Below are 15,835 nucleotides of genomic sequence, written 5' to 3' on the forward strand. Positions count from 1 at the left end.
TCAGTGCACTAAAAAACAGCTAGTAAGAACTCTGCTTGCAGCCTTTTCATACTTCTCATCACATTTACGTATCTTTGGAAAGGCAATATTACCACCATAAAAAAAAGAACTGCATGTAGTATTGGTGTATACAATTTGGGTGAATTTTCTTTTCTTTTCTCAACTCCATGTTTGTTAAGGGACACAGGAAATCTTTCAGCTTCCAGTTATACTGCCAACTACAGGAGGAGTGGACTATGGCAAACAAAAAGCTTTAGTGCCATTCCAGGATATCCCACCTACTACTGAATGTCTTAATTCAGGCTCAGAATTCTGCATGGAATCCACCAGGTTTGTCATTGTATCTCTTTAGCATGGAGGCTGTCTGGCTTCTGTGAACATCAAGGACACATACCGGCATGTCCCATTCTTACTAGCACATCACTGTTTTCTGCAGTTTCCTGTGGGTCCCCTGCACTGTTAAGTTTATTTGCACCTTGGATGTGCTGGTCCCAGTACCATCCCTCTTAAACTCTCATGGCATCCCCAATGTGTTAAACTTAGACAAACTCTGGTGAGGGAACATTTGGCTCAGGCTTTGTTGGACAATATGACCCAGACATTTCAGTGGCTCAGATGGATACTGAACCTTCAGAAATTGTTGCTGGAATTGACTCATTATTTGGAATTTTCTGGGTCTAGTCCCTCAGTAGAAACGTCTGATCCCAGGTTAGTACTTTCCAGTTCAGGAGTCATCCTGCTGGGCTGAGGAGGAGTCCTTATTGGTGTAGGGAATTTGATTTATAGGGGAATCATGCCTCCTGATCAACATCCGGGTGTTTGAGGGAATTTAGCTGTTTCTGCAGCATTAGACCATTCTGCTGGAGGGTCATCCAATCCAAATACAGGCAGACAGCACCATTGCAGTGACATACAATCACCATCAGGAGGTAGGGATGAGCTCAGGTATGTTTAGGACCCCCGCCCGAACCCACCTAAACTGTCCCGCCAGGCCAGCATTTAAACCCAAAGTTGTCATAGATAGAAGATGCTGAATATGGACCTCCTGGTCTCCAGATTCAACAACATGCTGTGAACAGGTTTGTCTCTAAGTACAGGAATCCTGTAGTGAAAACAATGGATTCTCTAGTGGCTCCAAGGGATCAGTACTCCCTGATCTATTCCTTTTCTCCTCTGAAATTTCTTCCTTGCCTGCTTTGCAGTATCATGCTGAGGCCATTCCAGTGATCCTCATTGCACTGGATTGGCCAAGATGAATGTGATAATTCAAACTGGTAAAACTCCTGATGGATGCTGCATGGGCTGTACCTGATCGTTTGACATCCTGCTTCACAGTTGCTGACTTTAGTGGCATGGCTGTTGAAGCTTAGGTTCTGAGGGACAGGGGCATCTCTGAATCCCTTATTCCCACATTGTTAAAAACTAAGAAGTCTACTTCTCTCAAGGTCTATCATGTCATCAGGGAAAGTGTACTTCACGTAGTGTGAGTCTTAGGGGCTTCTACCCTGGAATATTTTCCTTTTTAGGATGATTCCTTTTGTTCTTACACCTGGGTCTGGACCAGTGTTTGCTTCTTAGCCCTATCAAGAGTCCGGTTCTTGCTCTTGCTATCTTGTTTCACATGCCTTTTGCCTCCCATGCCTTGATTAGGACTTTTGTACATAGTCTTCCATGTAGCTCCCTTGTGACTCTGTTGGATCTGAATCTGTTTCTCTCCGTGCTTCAAAACCCTCTGCTTGAACCCATTAGATACTTTCCTCTATCTAGTACTCCCACCCACAAAGTGGTATTCCTTTTAGATGCCACCCCTGCAAAGCAAGGGTCTAAATGGGTGGTCTAATCCTGCAAGGACTATTTTTTTGTTTTTGCGCAGGGACAAGGTTATCTTGTAACCAGGGCTTCCTTCTTACCCAAGATAGCCTCTGCCTTTCATCAAAGTCAGGGCATTGGTTCTCTGTCACTCACAAATTCACTCCATTGTCTGGATGTGGTTCTGTGAAAGTTTCTCAGCCACTGCTCATATCAGGTAGGCCGATTCCCTTTTTTGCAATTCTAAATGGATCCAGTTAAGGTCCACTGGCTTCTTGTTCCACCATTTATCGGTTGCTCAGACAGGCCACCATTCACGCTTTTGGATCAGGTTCTATAATTTCCTGTTATGGTGCACTCTACTAGATTGATAAGTGCTTCTTGGGCTTTTAGCAAGGCTGCCACCTGATCTTCTGTGCATATATTTTGTGAGTTCAAGTGGATGTTGAGGCTCCATCTGTTGCCGGCTTCAAGCATATAGTCTTTCAGATGGTTCTTTGAGTGGCTGTAGTCCCCAGTTCTCTATTTGTTTTCTTGAGCATGTTAATGGAGTCCCCAGTTCTCTATTTGTTTTCTAGAGCCTGTTAATGTTTATATGCGGTGTTGCTTACCCTTCAGTTGACTGCTTTTGGTTGTCCCAAAGGTGAAAGACTTTTTGGGTCCCTCAATGAACAAGAAAGATAACAGGATTTTTGTACTTGCTATAAAATCCTTTTCTTGGAGTCAATTGAGGGACACAAGTCTCTTTGTTTATAATAATGCTCTTGGTACTGCTTTGCTACAAAATGGAGGCATGCCGATTAGTGTAGGAGACGTTGTCTTGGGCTGACCTTTAGTTTTTATGCTTGCCAGTGACCAATCCTTTATTAGGCGACAGTATAACATGAAGGTGAAAGACTTCAGTGGACTCCAAAAAGGAGTCCTCAGTGGACTCAAAAAGGAAAAGGATTTTACAGCAAGTACAAAAGTTGTATTTTTTTTTCCTCTCACTTTCCTCAAAGCCGAAAAAGAAAGCAGGTTAGCATATCTGTAAGGACTTTATTACCCTATCCCCAATTGAGTAGCTTTCCCCCCACATGCTGTCAAGGTGACAGGTATTTGCCAGGGACAGGAAGTAAGGGAAAATCAAAAGAAGTACTTTATAGTAGAGCAGAAGAGTACAAAAGCCTTGCCAGTGTATTTTTCGCTTTTTGTGAAATACTCTTTTCTTCTCACAACAGGAAGTTTGAGGATATTTCTCAAAGTGATGGAAATTCTCCCTCCTAAAGCCTAGTACACACGATCAGAAAATCGTATGACAAATATTGCTTTCTAAGCGATTGTACAATAATGTGATCGTTCGTAGACAGCTTTTGACAGCCGATCACGTCAGTTATCCGAAATTATCCCAAGGGACAAACACCAAAATTTTTCTAGTAGGATACTAGAACGTACGATATTTATTTAATCGGTAGAGTATTCGTCCAAAAAAAGAAGACCACACATGCTCAGAATACATTACAATACAACACACTAAAGGTGTATTCTGTTGTAAGAGAATTTTCCTAACTAAAGTAACCTGTTGATTTTTGATATTACACTAGCATGCGGGAAAAAAAAACAGACTATCATTTATCCGATATTCTCATTGTGTGTACAAGGCGTAAGACCATGGGTGCTCAACCTATGGCTCTTCAGCTGTTGTGGAACTTCAAGTCCCATGAGGCATTGCAAGATGCTGACCAATACTAGCATGTCTCCCAAAGGCAGAGGCATGATGGGAGTTGTAGTTCTACAACAGCTAGAGGAATACATGTTGAGCACCCATGGTTTAGATTGTTGTCCCTGGAATATGTGTCCCCTTTGGAAGATATTCCTTTACCTTTTTGTTCTGGGGACAATTTTTTGTCATCTGTCTAGTCATCAATACACATAAAGACTACTCTCCCCAGTGGAGATACAGACTGCAAATTCAACAAAGGGTCTAATCATTCTCCGTTAGAGATACTCCATTTTTTTTTTTAGCTCCTCCTTGGTCAATGACAAATACACTAAACACATTCAGAGTTTCTAGCTGTATTTCACAAAAAAGTCTACATAAATTAGATATACAGGATAATGAAAATTTGGCAAAATATGTTTTTAAATCTGTTTCATTCGTGTTAGATAAGTTGTGTTATTCAGCTAAGTTGTTGCGCAGAGTACCTAAAGACTTGTCATTTCACAGGGATTCATCTGTCCTTTATGTATGGCCATGTTTGTCACTTCCACTGAGCTTGCTGCACATTACCAGAGTGAGCATGAAGAGACAGGAACAAAGGGGCCGAAGCCACACAGTGACCTACCTGATGCAACAGTGGGTCCTTAATGCTTCTCAAAACAAATACAGTAGATTTTTCAGTTTTTATCTGCATTAACCATCCCGCATTAGACGCGCTAATCTTATGCTGTAAAAATCATAGAGACCTCTTAGCTTGGGTGTTCTTTTTTTATCAGTAGCAGCTTGGGTGTTCTTTATTTTCAAATCTACACACTGCAGTCCAAAATGTATAGATCGATACACTAATCATGTGTTCCTTTATACTGCTTGCTGCATTTTTTCAGCTGGCCTTTATATGGTGACTGTCTTTGCTTGTCTTCTCTGGCTCAGGTACAGCAGATTACACAAGGAACTTCCTGTGATTGATAGGCTGAGGAAGCAAAAGAAAATTATTCAATGGATCCAGCTTTTTACTTCCCAAATAATTTTCCTTTGAAACCGATATAGGATCAGTTGATATAAAAGTGTGTGTGTGGGGGTGTGTTTTCTTTTGGCAACCAGTCTATATTTTGGTTTTGTTTTCGTCTTTGTCAACAATATGTAGTTTCCTCAGATACTGAAGTTGCAGACCCTGCCTACTAAGGCCGGTTTACATCTGCAGTGTGCTTTCTAACATGTGCTTAAAGTGGTGCTGAAGGTTTTTTTTTTACCCTAAAGTGGAACTTTACCCATAACGACTTGATAAAAAAATAAAGTTCTTTAGCAGGGAACATACCTTCCACATTAATAATTACGCTACCAATATTAGAGTGTTCTGTACATTGCTTCCAGCATTGCTCCTGTTTCTTCTTGCTGGAGGCTGCCATTTTGCTGAAGCCTAGAGCCCCTGAACAGCAGTAAATCATAAAGCAGAATAAAGCCCATCGACTTAATGGTTAAAAAAAAAAAATAGTTACATTTTTGGAATGCCTGGAACTTAATTTACATTTGCTTGTGTCCTCAACCAAACTGTGAAACCATCAAATGGCTGTTGTCCTAACTGATCACATGGGCAGCATGGCAGTTGCAAATCAGACAGAAGCAGCTTCCTTGGCTGTAAGGGCTCCTTCACATCATGGTGCAGAGATGTCAGTTTTTCTGCACGCAAGGGCCCAAAGAAAGCAATGATTCTCTATGTGCCCTGTTCAAACCACAACATGTGGATTTTTTTTTCTGCGCAGGAATCTGCAAGGTGTATGCAGTTTTTTTGCATGGGGAAACAAAACTGACATGATCAACATTGGTTTGAATAGGGCACATAACTGATGCGCATAAAAACTGATGTCAGCGTGCATAAAAACTCACTGAAACGCACATGAAAACTGATGTAAACTAATAGCTCTGTAACTGAAATCTACGTGGTTTTCATGCACGTGTGGTGTGAACAAGCCCTAAAGGAAATAAGGGTTTAATTCTGCTTTAAAGTTGTCAGCAGATCGGCCTCTACAAATAAAGAGCAACTGAGCACGTGCAGTGAGACAGTATATTGCTGGATTTTAAACAGTATAGGCACTTATTTTTAATGTTTTACATCGCTATTCATGTAAAACGGGCCAGCCTGAAGTGACCTAGCAGGACTTAATTTTCTGACCAAAGTTCCACTTTAACCACTTGGTACGTCGTTTTACTTCAAAGGGTTGTACTGGGGTGATGCCTGGTCGGCTCTCTTGTAATAGTCAGCTCTCTCAGGCTCTCCTGTCCCACCAAGAGATCCGAGCTACCAGCCGGCAAGTAAGCCAGCTGGCCGGAGACCCATACAAAGATGGAATTGGCTTTGGTCCGGTCTTTGCTATGGTAACCCAGGAACGATGATATGACATTACTTCCGATTTACCTGACTGTCATCGGCGCCATTTTTTTGAAAATCGAAAGTATTCAAAAACGCACATCTTGGAGAGATTTGGGGGAGGTTTTTTCACAGGCAGTTTGTCAGGGCAATGGCTGGTGTCAGTGCTTCAGTCATCACAGCACCATGGTTGATATAGTGTCAGGATGACTGAAGCACATCATTTCTATTACATTGTAAAAGAAAAATGAAATAGTTCAACTCCCAATAATGCAGAATCAGTGGGAGCCCTGATCGTGTCGCCTGCCACCAGATGTAGTTTGTCACTTGCCAAGTCACCTTCCTGCAGACCCCTGAGTCAATACATTGTAGAACCACCTTTCACTGCAATTACAGCTGCAAGTCTTTTTGGGTACATCCCGATCTGTTTTGCGCATCTAGAGCGTGAAATTTATGCCTGTTGTTTGCAAAATAGCTCAAGCTCTGTCAGATTGGATGGAAAGTGTCTGTGAACAGTCTTACCACAGATTCTCCATTGGATTTAGGTCTGGATTTTGACAGGGCCATTCTAAGGCATTATTATGCTTTGCTCTAAACTATTCCATTGTAGCTCCGGCTGCCTGTTCAGGGTTTTTGTCGCTGGAAGGTGAGCCTCCGCCCCAGTCTCAAGTCTTTTGCAGACCCTAACAGGTTTTCTTCCAAGATTGCCCTTATTTGACTCCATCCATCCTCCCATTAACTATGACCAGCATCCCTGTCCCTTCTGAAGAAAGGCATCCTCGCAACATGATGCTACCACCACCATGTGTCACGGTGGTGATGGTGTGTTCAGAGCACTTTCTTCCACATGTTTCCGGTGTCCCCCACATGATTTCTCGCAAACTGCAAACAAGACTTCTTATGACTTTCTTTCAACAATGACTTTCTTCTTGCCACTCTTCCATACAGGCCAGATTTGTGGAGGGCACGACTAATAGTTGTCCCGTGGATCTCTGCAGCTCCCCCAGAGTTACCATGGGCCTCCTGACTGATTCTCTGATTAATGCTCTCCTCGTCCAGCCTGTCAGTTTAGGTGGACAGCCATGTCTTGGTAGGTTTGCAGTTGTGCCTTACTCTTTCCATTTCGGATGATGGATTGAACAGTGCTCTGTGAGATGTTCAAAGCTTTGGATATTTTTTTATAACCTAACTCTGCCTTAAACTTCGCCACAACTTTATCACTGACCTGTCTGGTGTGTTACTCGGCCTTCATGATGCGGTTAGTTCACTAAGGTTCTTTAACAAAGCTCCTAGGGCTCTGTATTTATACTGAGATTAAATTACACACAGGTGGACTCTATTTACTAATTAGCAATTGGTTCAACTAGATTTTAGTTAGGGGGTATCAGAGCAAAGGGGGCTGAATACAAATGCTTAGCACACTTTTCAGATATTTATTTGCAAACAATTTTGAAAAACGTTTATCTATTTCTTTCCACTTCACAATTATGTGCCACTTTGTGTTAGTCTATCACATAAATTCCAAAAAAATTAATTTTTGTTTTTGGTTGTAACATGACAAAATGTGGAAAATGTCAAGGGGTATGAATACTTTTTCAAGGCACTGTAGTATACAAAGTAATAGTCCTGCTAGCAAAAGATATGCCACATATTTATTGCAAATTGGAGGGGTAGAGAATGTTCCTAATAGGGGCATGTATGGCAGTATACACTACATTTATAGTTTGATACAGGATGGGACCAAAGTTCATGTACAATTGATGGGAACTAATAATGCCAGTTAGAGAGTTTATGCAGGCAGCCTTTTAACAGACTGCTACTTATAGGGTTCACAGCAGTGTTCAGGTGTGCTTGGCTGTTTTGCTGAGTGCACTAAAAACCCCCTGTGTATAAAATGTTGCTAATGAGCTGGTTTGCACTGTTAACAGTTAAAGTAGTTCTAAAGGCAAACTTTTTTTTTACCTTAATGCATTCTCTGCTTGAAGGTAAAAACTTCTGTGCCACAGGACCCCCCAGCTCCCCCTTATCTGAGCTTGCTCTCAATCCAGGGTATGGCTTTGCAAAATAGTTTTGTACCCATGTTCTCATATTTGTCGGACGTTTTTTTGTTTTTTTTTTTAAATTATGACCCAGTGGAGGGGATATTATATCGATATCAGAATCATACGGAGGTCATCTTCTGTTTTTCTCTTACGTCCTCCGACAGTCGCCGCCCCCTCTAAGTCATCACTGTTGGGTATTGACTTCCGCTCCGCAGGAGTAGCTAGGCATATAGACTTAGTCAAAAACAAAAGGCATTAGCATATACACACCCATGGGGGCTGTCCCATCTGGTCAATACCCCCCTGCAGTGACCACTCCCAACTCAGTTTTTAATCTGCCTAGCGTCAGGAGTAGTTAGGCTTCCCTGTGCTGGGGCTACAGTCTCAGCCTATCTAAATCTTCTATTTGATTTTCTTTGAAAATGTCAGTTTTTTTCTTACTTTGCTAGCTGTTTATTTTGTCAGCTTTAGTTTTAGTCGACTCTTCGGAAGAAGATGGATCATGCGGTGCTGGGATTCGGACTGGCCGCCCTGGTTCTTCAGGGCAGAGGGTCAGATGGACCCCCAGCCTGCCATCGAGCGTTCAGCTATGGTTCGCCCTGGCATTACGAACGACCCATCCCTGTTCGCAGCAGGGATGCAGCCGTGAGGTGGCTACCTCACTGGACGCATCTGCGATTCTGCAGTGCAATGTCCCTGGCTAACGGCATTCCTGTCAGATGAGGACAGCCGCTTTCCGTTCTGAGAGGCTCCCCACGCCATCCGGTACAGGTAAGTACTTCTGTGCGGGGCCTCTGTCTGGGGTGGCAGTCTGTGTTGCTGTGTGTTCCCCATGTCTGTGCCTGTGTGCCTCCCTGATGCAGTCCCTGCGGGGATCGCTTGTACATGCGCTGCGGTGCTGTGTGTTTTTGGGGGTCCCCTTCCCTGTATCACTTCGGTGTTTGTGGGGGTGCAGACTGAGTGTGTGGCGATCGCAGCGGGCGAATCCGCGCGGTCTGCCATTTTAAGTATGGGCAGGCATGTTTGGCTTCTTTATGGGCAGACTACATGCTGGTTTTGGCGCCATCCGCCGCCATCTTGCGGTTGCAGAACGATCGTTCCGGCCGCATGTTCGGCGGCCATTTTGGCGGAGCCTTCCATGCAATTCCTATGGGGCAGCCATTTTCCCTGGGTCTGCAGCCTATAAGTTCAGCCTACTTTAGCAGCACTTCCTTTTCCTCTGATGCAGGACAGCGGTGGCAACACTCTGCGGAGCTCTGCAGGTTATCGCTCTCAATATCTTTCTGTATTGTCACTTTTGGCTCAGTTTTTTGTCTTCTCCTGTTTGGGGGTCTTTGTCACTGTAGCTGTAGCGGTGGGCTGCGAACTCCGCAGCGATCTTAAAGGGACAGTACAAACTTCTTGCACTGTTGTTTTTTTGTCACATTGGGCAATGGATTCTCAGGACAGCAAATTCCCCCCAGCTCTAGTGGGGGTCCCCAGTTCTCCTGTGGCCCCTCTGAGACCTGATTTGGCCGCTGTAGTGGCGACCTTGGTGTCAAATATGGAAATGCTGATGGCTGAACGTGCTGCTAAAAAGAGGCCCAGGTTGTCTTTCTCCTCTGATTCAGATGGTGATATGGCTGCTGCTGCTGCGAGCGTGCCCTTTTCAGGGTCCCGCTCATCCTTGGACCCGCTGGGGTCTGAGGGGGAGGCGGAGGTGGAGGGGGTTGATACCTCCTCCCCGGGGTCGCCTGAAGAGCGGGCGACCATGGATGAATTAATTGTTTCTGTGAAGGAAACGCTGCATTTGGAGGATGAGCCCAGACCTCCGGGCGTTGTGTCCTCATTTGGGACGCACAGGACCCGCAAGTCGGCGCAGGTGTTTCCCTACCCGGTTGAGTTTCATTACACTGTTAATGAGATGTGGCGCACGTTAAAACGTCCATTCCTGGTGCCTGGTCAGTTCAAATTGCTTTATCCCTTTGCACCGGCTACGGAATCACGGTGGTGTGTGCCCCCACAGGTGGATCACACTGTGGCTGTGTTAACCAAGGCTACCTTGATTCCTACGGAGGATTCCCTGGTTTTCCGGGATCCCACGGACCGGCGGTTGGAGTCTCTGGCCCGCCATTCCTATATGGTGGTGGGCTCGTTGCTCAAACCTGTTTTCGCGTCCGTTTTGGTGGCTCAGGCGGTGGCTGATTGGATCAAGGTGCTTAGGAGCAACCTCGTGTCTGATGATGTTCCGCCTGCCCGACTGGAAATGGTGGATCAAATCCACCAGGGAATCATGTATCTGTGTGATGCGGCCTTAAATGAGGCCCCCTTAGTAGCACGCCTGTCTAGTGTCTCGGTACTTAACAGGCGACTGATATGGCTGAAGAGCTGGTCGGCGGACCAGTCCTCGCGGTAAACAGTTGCTGATTTTCCCTATGTTGGCTCTCGCCTTTTTGGCGAGGTGTTGGATACCTTGATAAAAGGCGTCACGGGGGGGGGGGGGGGCAAGAGCACCATGCTACCCCAGAACCCGAAGAACAAGTCCTTTCGAGGCAAGCGGGGTTCTGCGCCTAGATCCAATCAGGGGTCCTTTCGTGCCTTTCGGAACCAATCCAAGGGCAAGCCCTTCAAGGCCCAGGGCGGCCAGAAGAAGGCCTGGGCGGGTAAGCAGAAGTCGGGCAATGCCGGCTCGGCGGGTCAGTCCGCCTCTGCCTGAAGGGGCGCCCTCACCCTTTTCAGGGGTGGGGGGACGTTTGCGCGGTTTCCTCCAGCCTTGGCTGCTCCGGATATCGGACAGGTGGGTTCAGGAAATCATTCGATCAGGGTACAAGATGGAATTCCTTTCCCGGCCGGCGGACAGATTCTTTCCCTCAAATCTTCATTTGCCTCCGGGGCGTCTGCAGGACCTGCACCGAGCGGTTCAGGACCTTCTTGCTCAGGGGGTGATTGTCCCGGTGCCTCATCGGGACAGGTTTCGGGGGTTTTATTCCAATCTGTTCACTGTGCCCAGAAAGGAGGGCAAAGTGCGTCCTATTCTGGACCTGAAAGCGCTGAACCGATTTGTGTGCGTTCAAAAATTCCGTATGGAGTCTCTCCGCTCGGTGGTGGCCTCCCTGGGGCCAGGGGAATTCCTGGCCTCGATAGATCTCAAGGATGCGTACCTGCACATCCCCATTTTCGAGGGTCATCAGCGGTACCTTCGGTTTGCTATCGCAGAGGACCACTACCAGTTTGTGGCATTACCTTTCGGTCTCGCTTCGGCACCAAGGGTTTTTACCAAAGTGCTGGCGCCGGTTCTGGGCCTGCTGAGGGCTCACGGCATTGCGGTCTTGGGTTACCTGGAAGATCTACTTCTGAGATCACGTGCCAGCCAGGGCCTAGTGCGCGATCTGTACACTACAGTACAGATACTCCAGGAGTTCAGATGGACCATCAACGTTCAGAAATCGACGTTGTCTCCATCGCTTCGTCTTCCCTATCTGGGAATGATTCTGGACTCTGCTCAGGCAAGGGTGTTCTTGCCGGAGGACAAGCTCCGGACTTTGCAGGACAAGATCAGGTCCCTCAGGGACAACCCGTCCTCGTCACTCAGGACCTGTATGCGGGGCCTGGGGTTGATGGTATCGGCCTTCGAGGCGATACCCTTTGCTCAGTTTCACACGCGGGCTCTCCAGACGGAGATCCTGGCCAGGTGGGACAGACTGCCTCAGTCCCTGGATCTGAGTGTCTCCTTGAGTTGTCAGACCAGATTGGCTCTTCTGTGGTGGCTCCAGTCCCCGTCGGTGGCGGAAGGCAAGTCCTTCCGTCCGTTGGTGTGGACGGTGATTACCACGGATGCCAGCCTGTCGGGCTGGGGTGGAGTCCTGGGCAACCTGTCTGCCCAAGGCACTTGGTCGGAGGAGGAGTCCTCCCTCCCGATAAATGTGCTGGAATTGCGTGCGATAAAACTCTGTCTCTTCCAATGGTCGGACAGTCTTTGGGGCCGTCCTGTCCGGGTACAGGCGGACAATGCTACCGCGGTGGCTTACATCAACCACCAAGGGGGCACCAGGAGTGCTCGGGCGGCCTGGGAGGTAACCGACATTCTGTCTTGGGCCGAGACTCATGTCCCGGCACTTTCAGCAGTCCACATTCCGGGTGTGGAGAATTGGCAGGCCGACTATCTGAGCCGCCATACCCTGGGCCAGGGGGAATGGTCCCTGCACCCGGAGGTCTTCCAAATGCTGTGTGCGAAGTGGGGATCCCCGGACGTGGATCTGTTCGCATCTCGGCTAAACCGAAAGGTGGAAAGGTTCGTGGCAAGAACGCGCGATCCGCTGGCGGACGCCTCGGATGCGTTAGTGGCCCCTTGGCATCAGTATCGTCTGATGTATGTCTTTCCTCCGATTCACTTGCTATCCAGGTTCCTCCGCAGGTTAGCCTCGGAACCGCACCTGGTGATTCTGGTGGCGCCGGACTGGCCACGCCGGTCCTGGTACGCCGACGTTGTTCACCTGGCAGTGGCGCCTCCGTGGCGGCTGCCAATGCGGGAAGATCTCCTGTCTCAGGGTCTGATCTTCCATCCTGCTTTACAGTCGCTGGCTTTAACGGCCTGGCTGTTGAGACCCAGGTCCTGAGGGACAGGGGTCTCTCCTCTGAGGTCATTCCTACCCTTGTCAGGACTAGAAAAACCTCCTCTGGTAAAATATATTACCATACCTGGAAGGCTTATTTCGCCTGGTTTGAGTCCAGGGGGTTCTCCCCTCGCTCGTACTCGGTGTCGAGAGTTTTGGCCTTCCTCCAGTCTGGTGTGGACCAGCGCCTGGCGCTGGTCACGATCAAGGGCCAGGTGTCCGCACTGGCTATTCTTTTCCAACGCCCTGTGGCGTCCCATTCTCTGGTTCGCACCTTCGTTCAAGGTGTGCGACATTTGGCTCCTCCCAGGAAGGAGCCCTTACCTCCATGGGACTTGAACTTGGTTCTGCCTGTGTTACAACATGCTCCCTTTGAAAACATCCGGGAGATATCGTTGCCTCTGCTGTCTAAGAAGGTTGCCTTTTTGGTGGCGATCACTTCGGCTCGCAGGGTGTCGGAACTGGCAGCGCTATCTTGCCGTTCTCCATACTTGGTGATTCACCGGGATAAGGTGGTTTTGCGTCCGCATCCCTCCTTTCTTCCTAAGGTGGTCTCTGAGTTCCACATTAATGAGGACATTGTCCTGCCTTCGCTTTGTACGAAGCCTAAGCATCCTAAGGAGGTTGCTCTGCACTCCTTGGATGTTGTCAGGGCGATCAGGGTTTACCTGTCGTCTACGGAATCCTTTCGGAAAACGGATTCCCTCTTTGTCCTTCCTGAGGGACCTCGGAAGGGCATGGCTGCATCCGCAGCGACTATTGCCAAATGGATCAGACAGACCATTGAACAGGCTTACGCCTTGAAGGAACGGGTTCCACCCTTCCCTGTTAAGGCGCACTCTACCAGATCTGTGAGTGCGTCCTGGGCCTATTGGCATCGGGCCGGTGCACACTTTTTCCAAATTCTACAAAGTAGATGTTCTGGAATCAGCTGATGCCTCCTTTGGCCGCAAGGTTCTCAGTGCGGCAGTGCCATAATGGACCCTTGAGTTTTTTTCTGGGTCCCTGGCTGTTGGTATTTGCTTTCCTGGGCTGTTGCTCCTGTTGAGCATTGTTTTTTTCTGTTGCCCAGTAGGTTCTCTTATGGTGCATGTAAGATTCCTTTCTCTGATGTGGGTACTGCGTTGCCTTTTCTACGGTTGCGTCTCCCACCCCTCATGTCTATACTGCTTTGGGACATCCCAACAGTAATGACTTAGAGGGGGCGGCGACTGTCGGAGGACGTAAGAGAAAACTGAATTTTTGTAAAATCTTACCTGTAAAATTCCTTTCTCTGGGTCCTCCGACAGTCGCCGCCCCCGCCCCTCTTTTGGGGTTCTTATTACCTACTGCTATGCTACCAAACTGAGTTGGGAGTGGTCACTGCAGGGGGGTATTGACCAGATGGGACAGCCCCCATGGGTGTGTATATGCTAATGCCTTTTGTTTTTGACTAAGCCTATATGCCTAGCTACTCCTGTGGAGCGGAAGTCAATACCCAACAGTGATGACTTAGAGGGGGCGGCGACTGTCAGAGGACTCAGAGAAAGGAATTTTACAGGTAAGGTTTTACAAAAATTCAGTTTTTTCTAGCCTTCTTGAAGGGGGTGCTCTTGGACCCCAGAAAGGCAATGGCTACTTTTTGGATAGTACCCCTGAATTTTGTTCTTTCTGGACCTCTTAGGCCCTGTTCACACCTGAGCGTTTTTCAGCTCCTAAAATGCTCATCTGTGAAAATCCAAAACGCCCAACAATCAAAATCCCATTCATTTCAATGGCCCCTGTTCACATCTGAGCGTTTTGTCCCCTGAAGCAAAACGCCTGTAGCTGAAAAAAGTACAGGAGCTTCTTTTTTGGCTGATTACCAGCGTTTTTGTTAGATGTCAATGCCTGCCTCCAAAAACGCAGTAAAAATCGCTGTAAAAAAACACGCGAAAACGCTACGCTCAAGTGTGAATGCAGCCTTAGCAGTGGTGTGACACTTCAATTAAAATTTTTGTTACATTGACCTGATAGTGAAAACCAAGAATTTAAAATAGTGTTTGTTCAGTATATTCTTACTATGCAAACAATCCTTCATGTTATATTTCTCACATTTCCTTTCCTAATTGGGTTGCACTTATAAGAACTCTGTATGTGTGCTCTTTTTTTTTTATTAATTTGCTTTATGTAAACTGTATAGATCAGATTTTAATTTCCTTCCCCATAGGAGCTTATGTTTTCTGTGTATAAATACTTTCATTTGTCCTCTAGCTCCAATCCCTGGAATATTACTAAGCTGCTTCTAGGCATAAACTCCACACTGTGGTTTCCAAGATTCTAAGTCAGCATCATGGCAATAATGTGTTTTACATGCATGCATTCTGTGAATAATTGACTTTCACGGCTAATTAAATGCAGCTACTTTGATTTTCCGTCATGCTTTGATAGATTAGAATGCTGGCTTTATTAGCTGTCCCGAGATGTATCTTATCACATGGATGCTGAAGTACAGATATTGTATGACCGTAATGCTACATAGCAGCCATCGCAGCCTGTTCCCTTGTTTATTCCTGCAGTTATTTAGTTTTGGATTCACGAACAAGACATTATCTTTTATGGTACCAGTTAAATCTTTGGGTTGGCTATATGCTGGCAGTTTCCAACTCGGCATCCCACTTTCTGTTTTCATATTCTGCTTGAAATTATACTCAGAGGACATTTCTCTGAACTCCTAAATGCACAGTTGAAATTCATAAAAGTTTCTCGTGGCAACAAATTTGTTAAGTATAACTAGCTACAGACAGGCAGAAGTGTGGTCGAAAACAAAAGCCTGTTCTTAACTGCCATGCTGGTGAAGGTTCATATAATACATGGTCATCAACCAGCAGGTGAATCCAGTGTCTGCACACTGTCAGTTTTGTATGATTATTCCATAGAAAAGGAATGTTTAGCACTGGTTTGCAAAGATTTTCCCCAACTAAAAAACCAATGTAACCAATAGCCCACACCTTTTAGACTTGGGAGCTCCTCAACAGACCTATTCTTTCATGATCATTGCAGAGAATGCGTAAACATACTGTAGATCTTGCATAATCATTGCAGAGAATGCATAAACATACTGTAGATCTTGCATGATCATTGCAGAGAATGCGTAAACAATATTTGGACAAGAAAAACATACTGTAGATACATTTTACAGTCTTTTTACTCATGTGCTACAACAAACAAAAAGGGTCTAAAGAAGGTAAAAGAAATCTGGGCTTCCATAACACCTCAGCAGTGCCACAGGCTGATCGCCTCCATGCCACCCCACATTGATGCAGTAATTCATGCAAAAGGAGCCCCGACTAAGTATTGCCTGCATACT

The 15,835-nt window shown here is 46.5% G+C and overlaps 1 protein-coding gene across 2 annotated transcripts in view; it reads left to right on the forward strand.

The window, feature by feature from the left end:
- Nucleotides 1–15,835, forward strand: part of EEA1 (early endosome antigen 1) — a 221,613-nt gene that overhangs the window by 23,695 nt on the left and 182,083 nt on the right. Inside the window, exon 3 of one of the 2 annotated variants that reach the window (XM_082254237.1) lies at nt 4,016–4,144. The exons of the other annotated variant lie outside the window; for it this stretch is intronic. Within the exon in view, the coding sequence (XP_082110363.1) occupies nt 4,016–4,144 (129 nt within the window). The remainder of the gene's footprint in view (nt 1–4,015; nt 4,145–15,835) is intronic. 2 annotated transcript variants of the gene reach the window in all.

The sequence above is a fragment of the Pelophylax lessonae genome, assembly GCF_965119305.1.
Source record: "Pelophylax lessonae genome assembly, chromosome: 4".
Taxonomy (NCBI): Eukaryota; Metazoa; Chordata; class Amphibia; order Anura; family Ranidae; genus Pelophylax; species Pelophylax lessonae.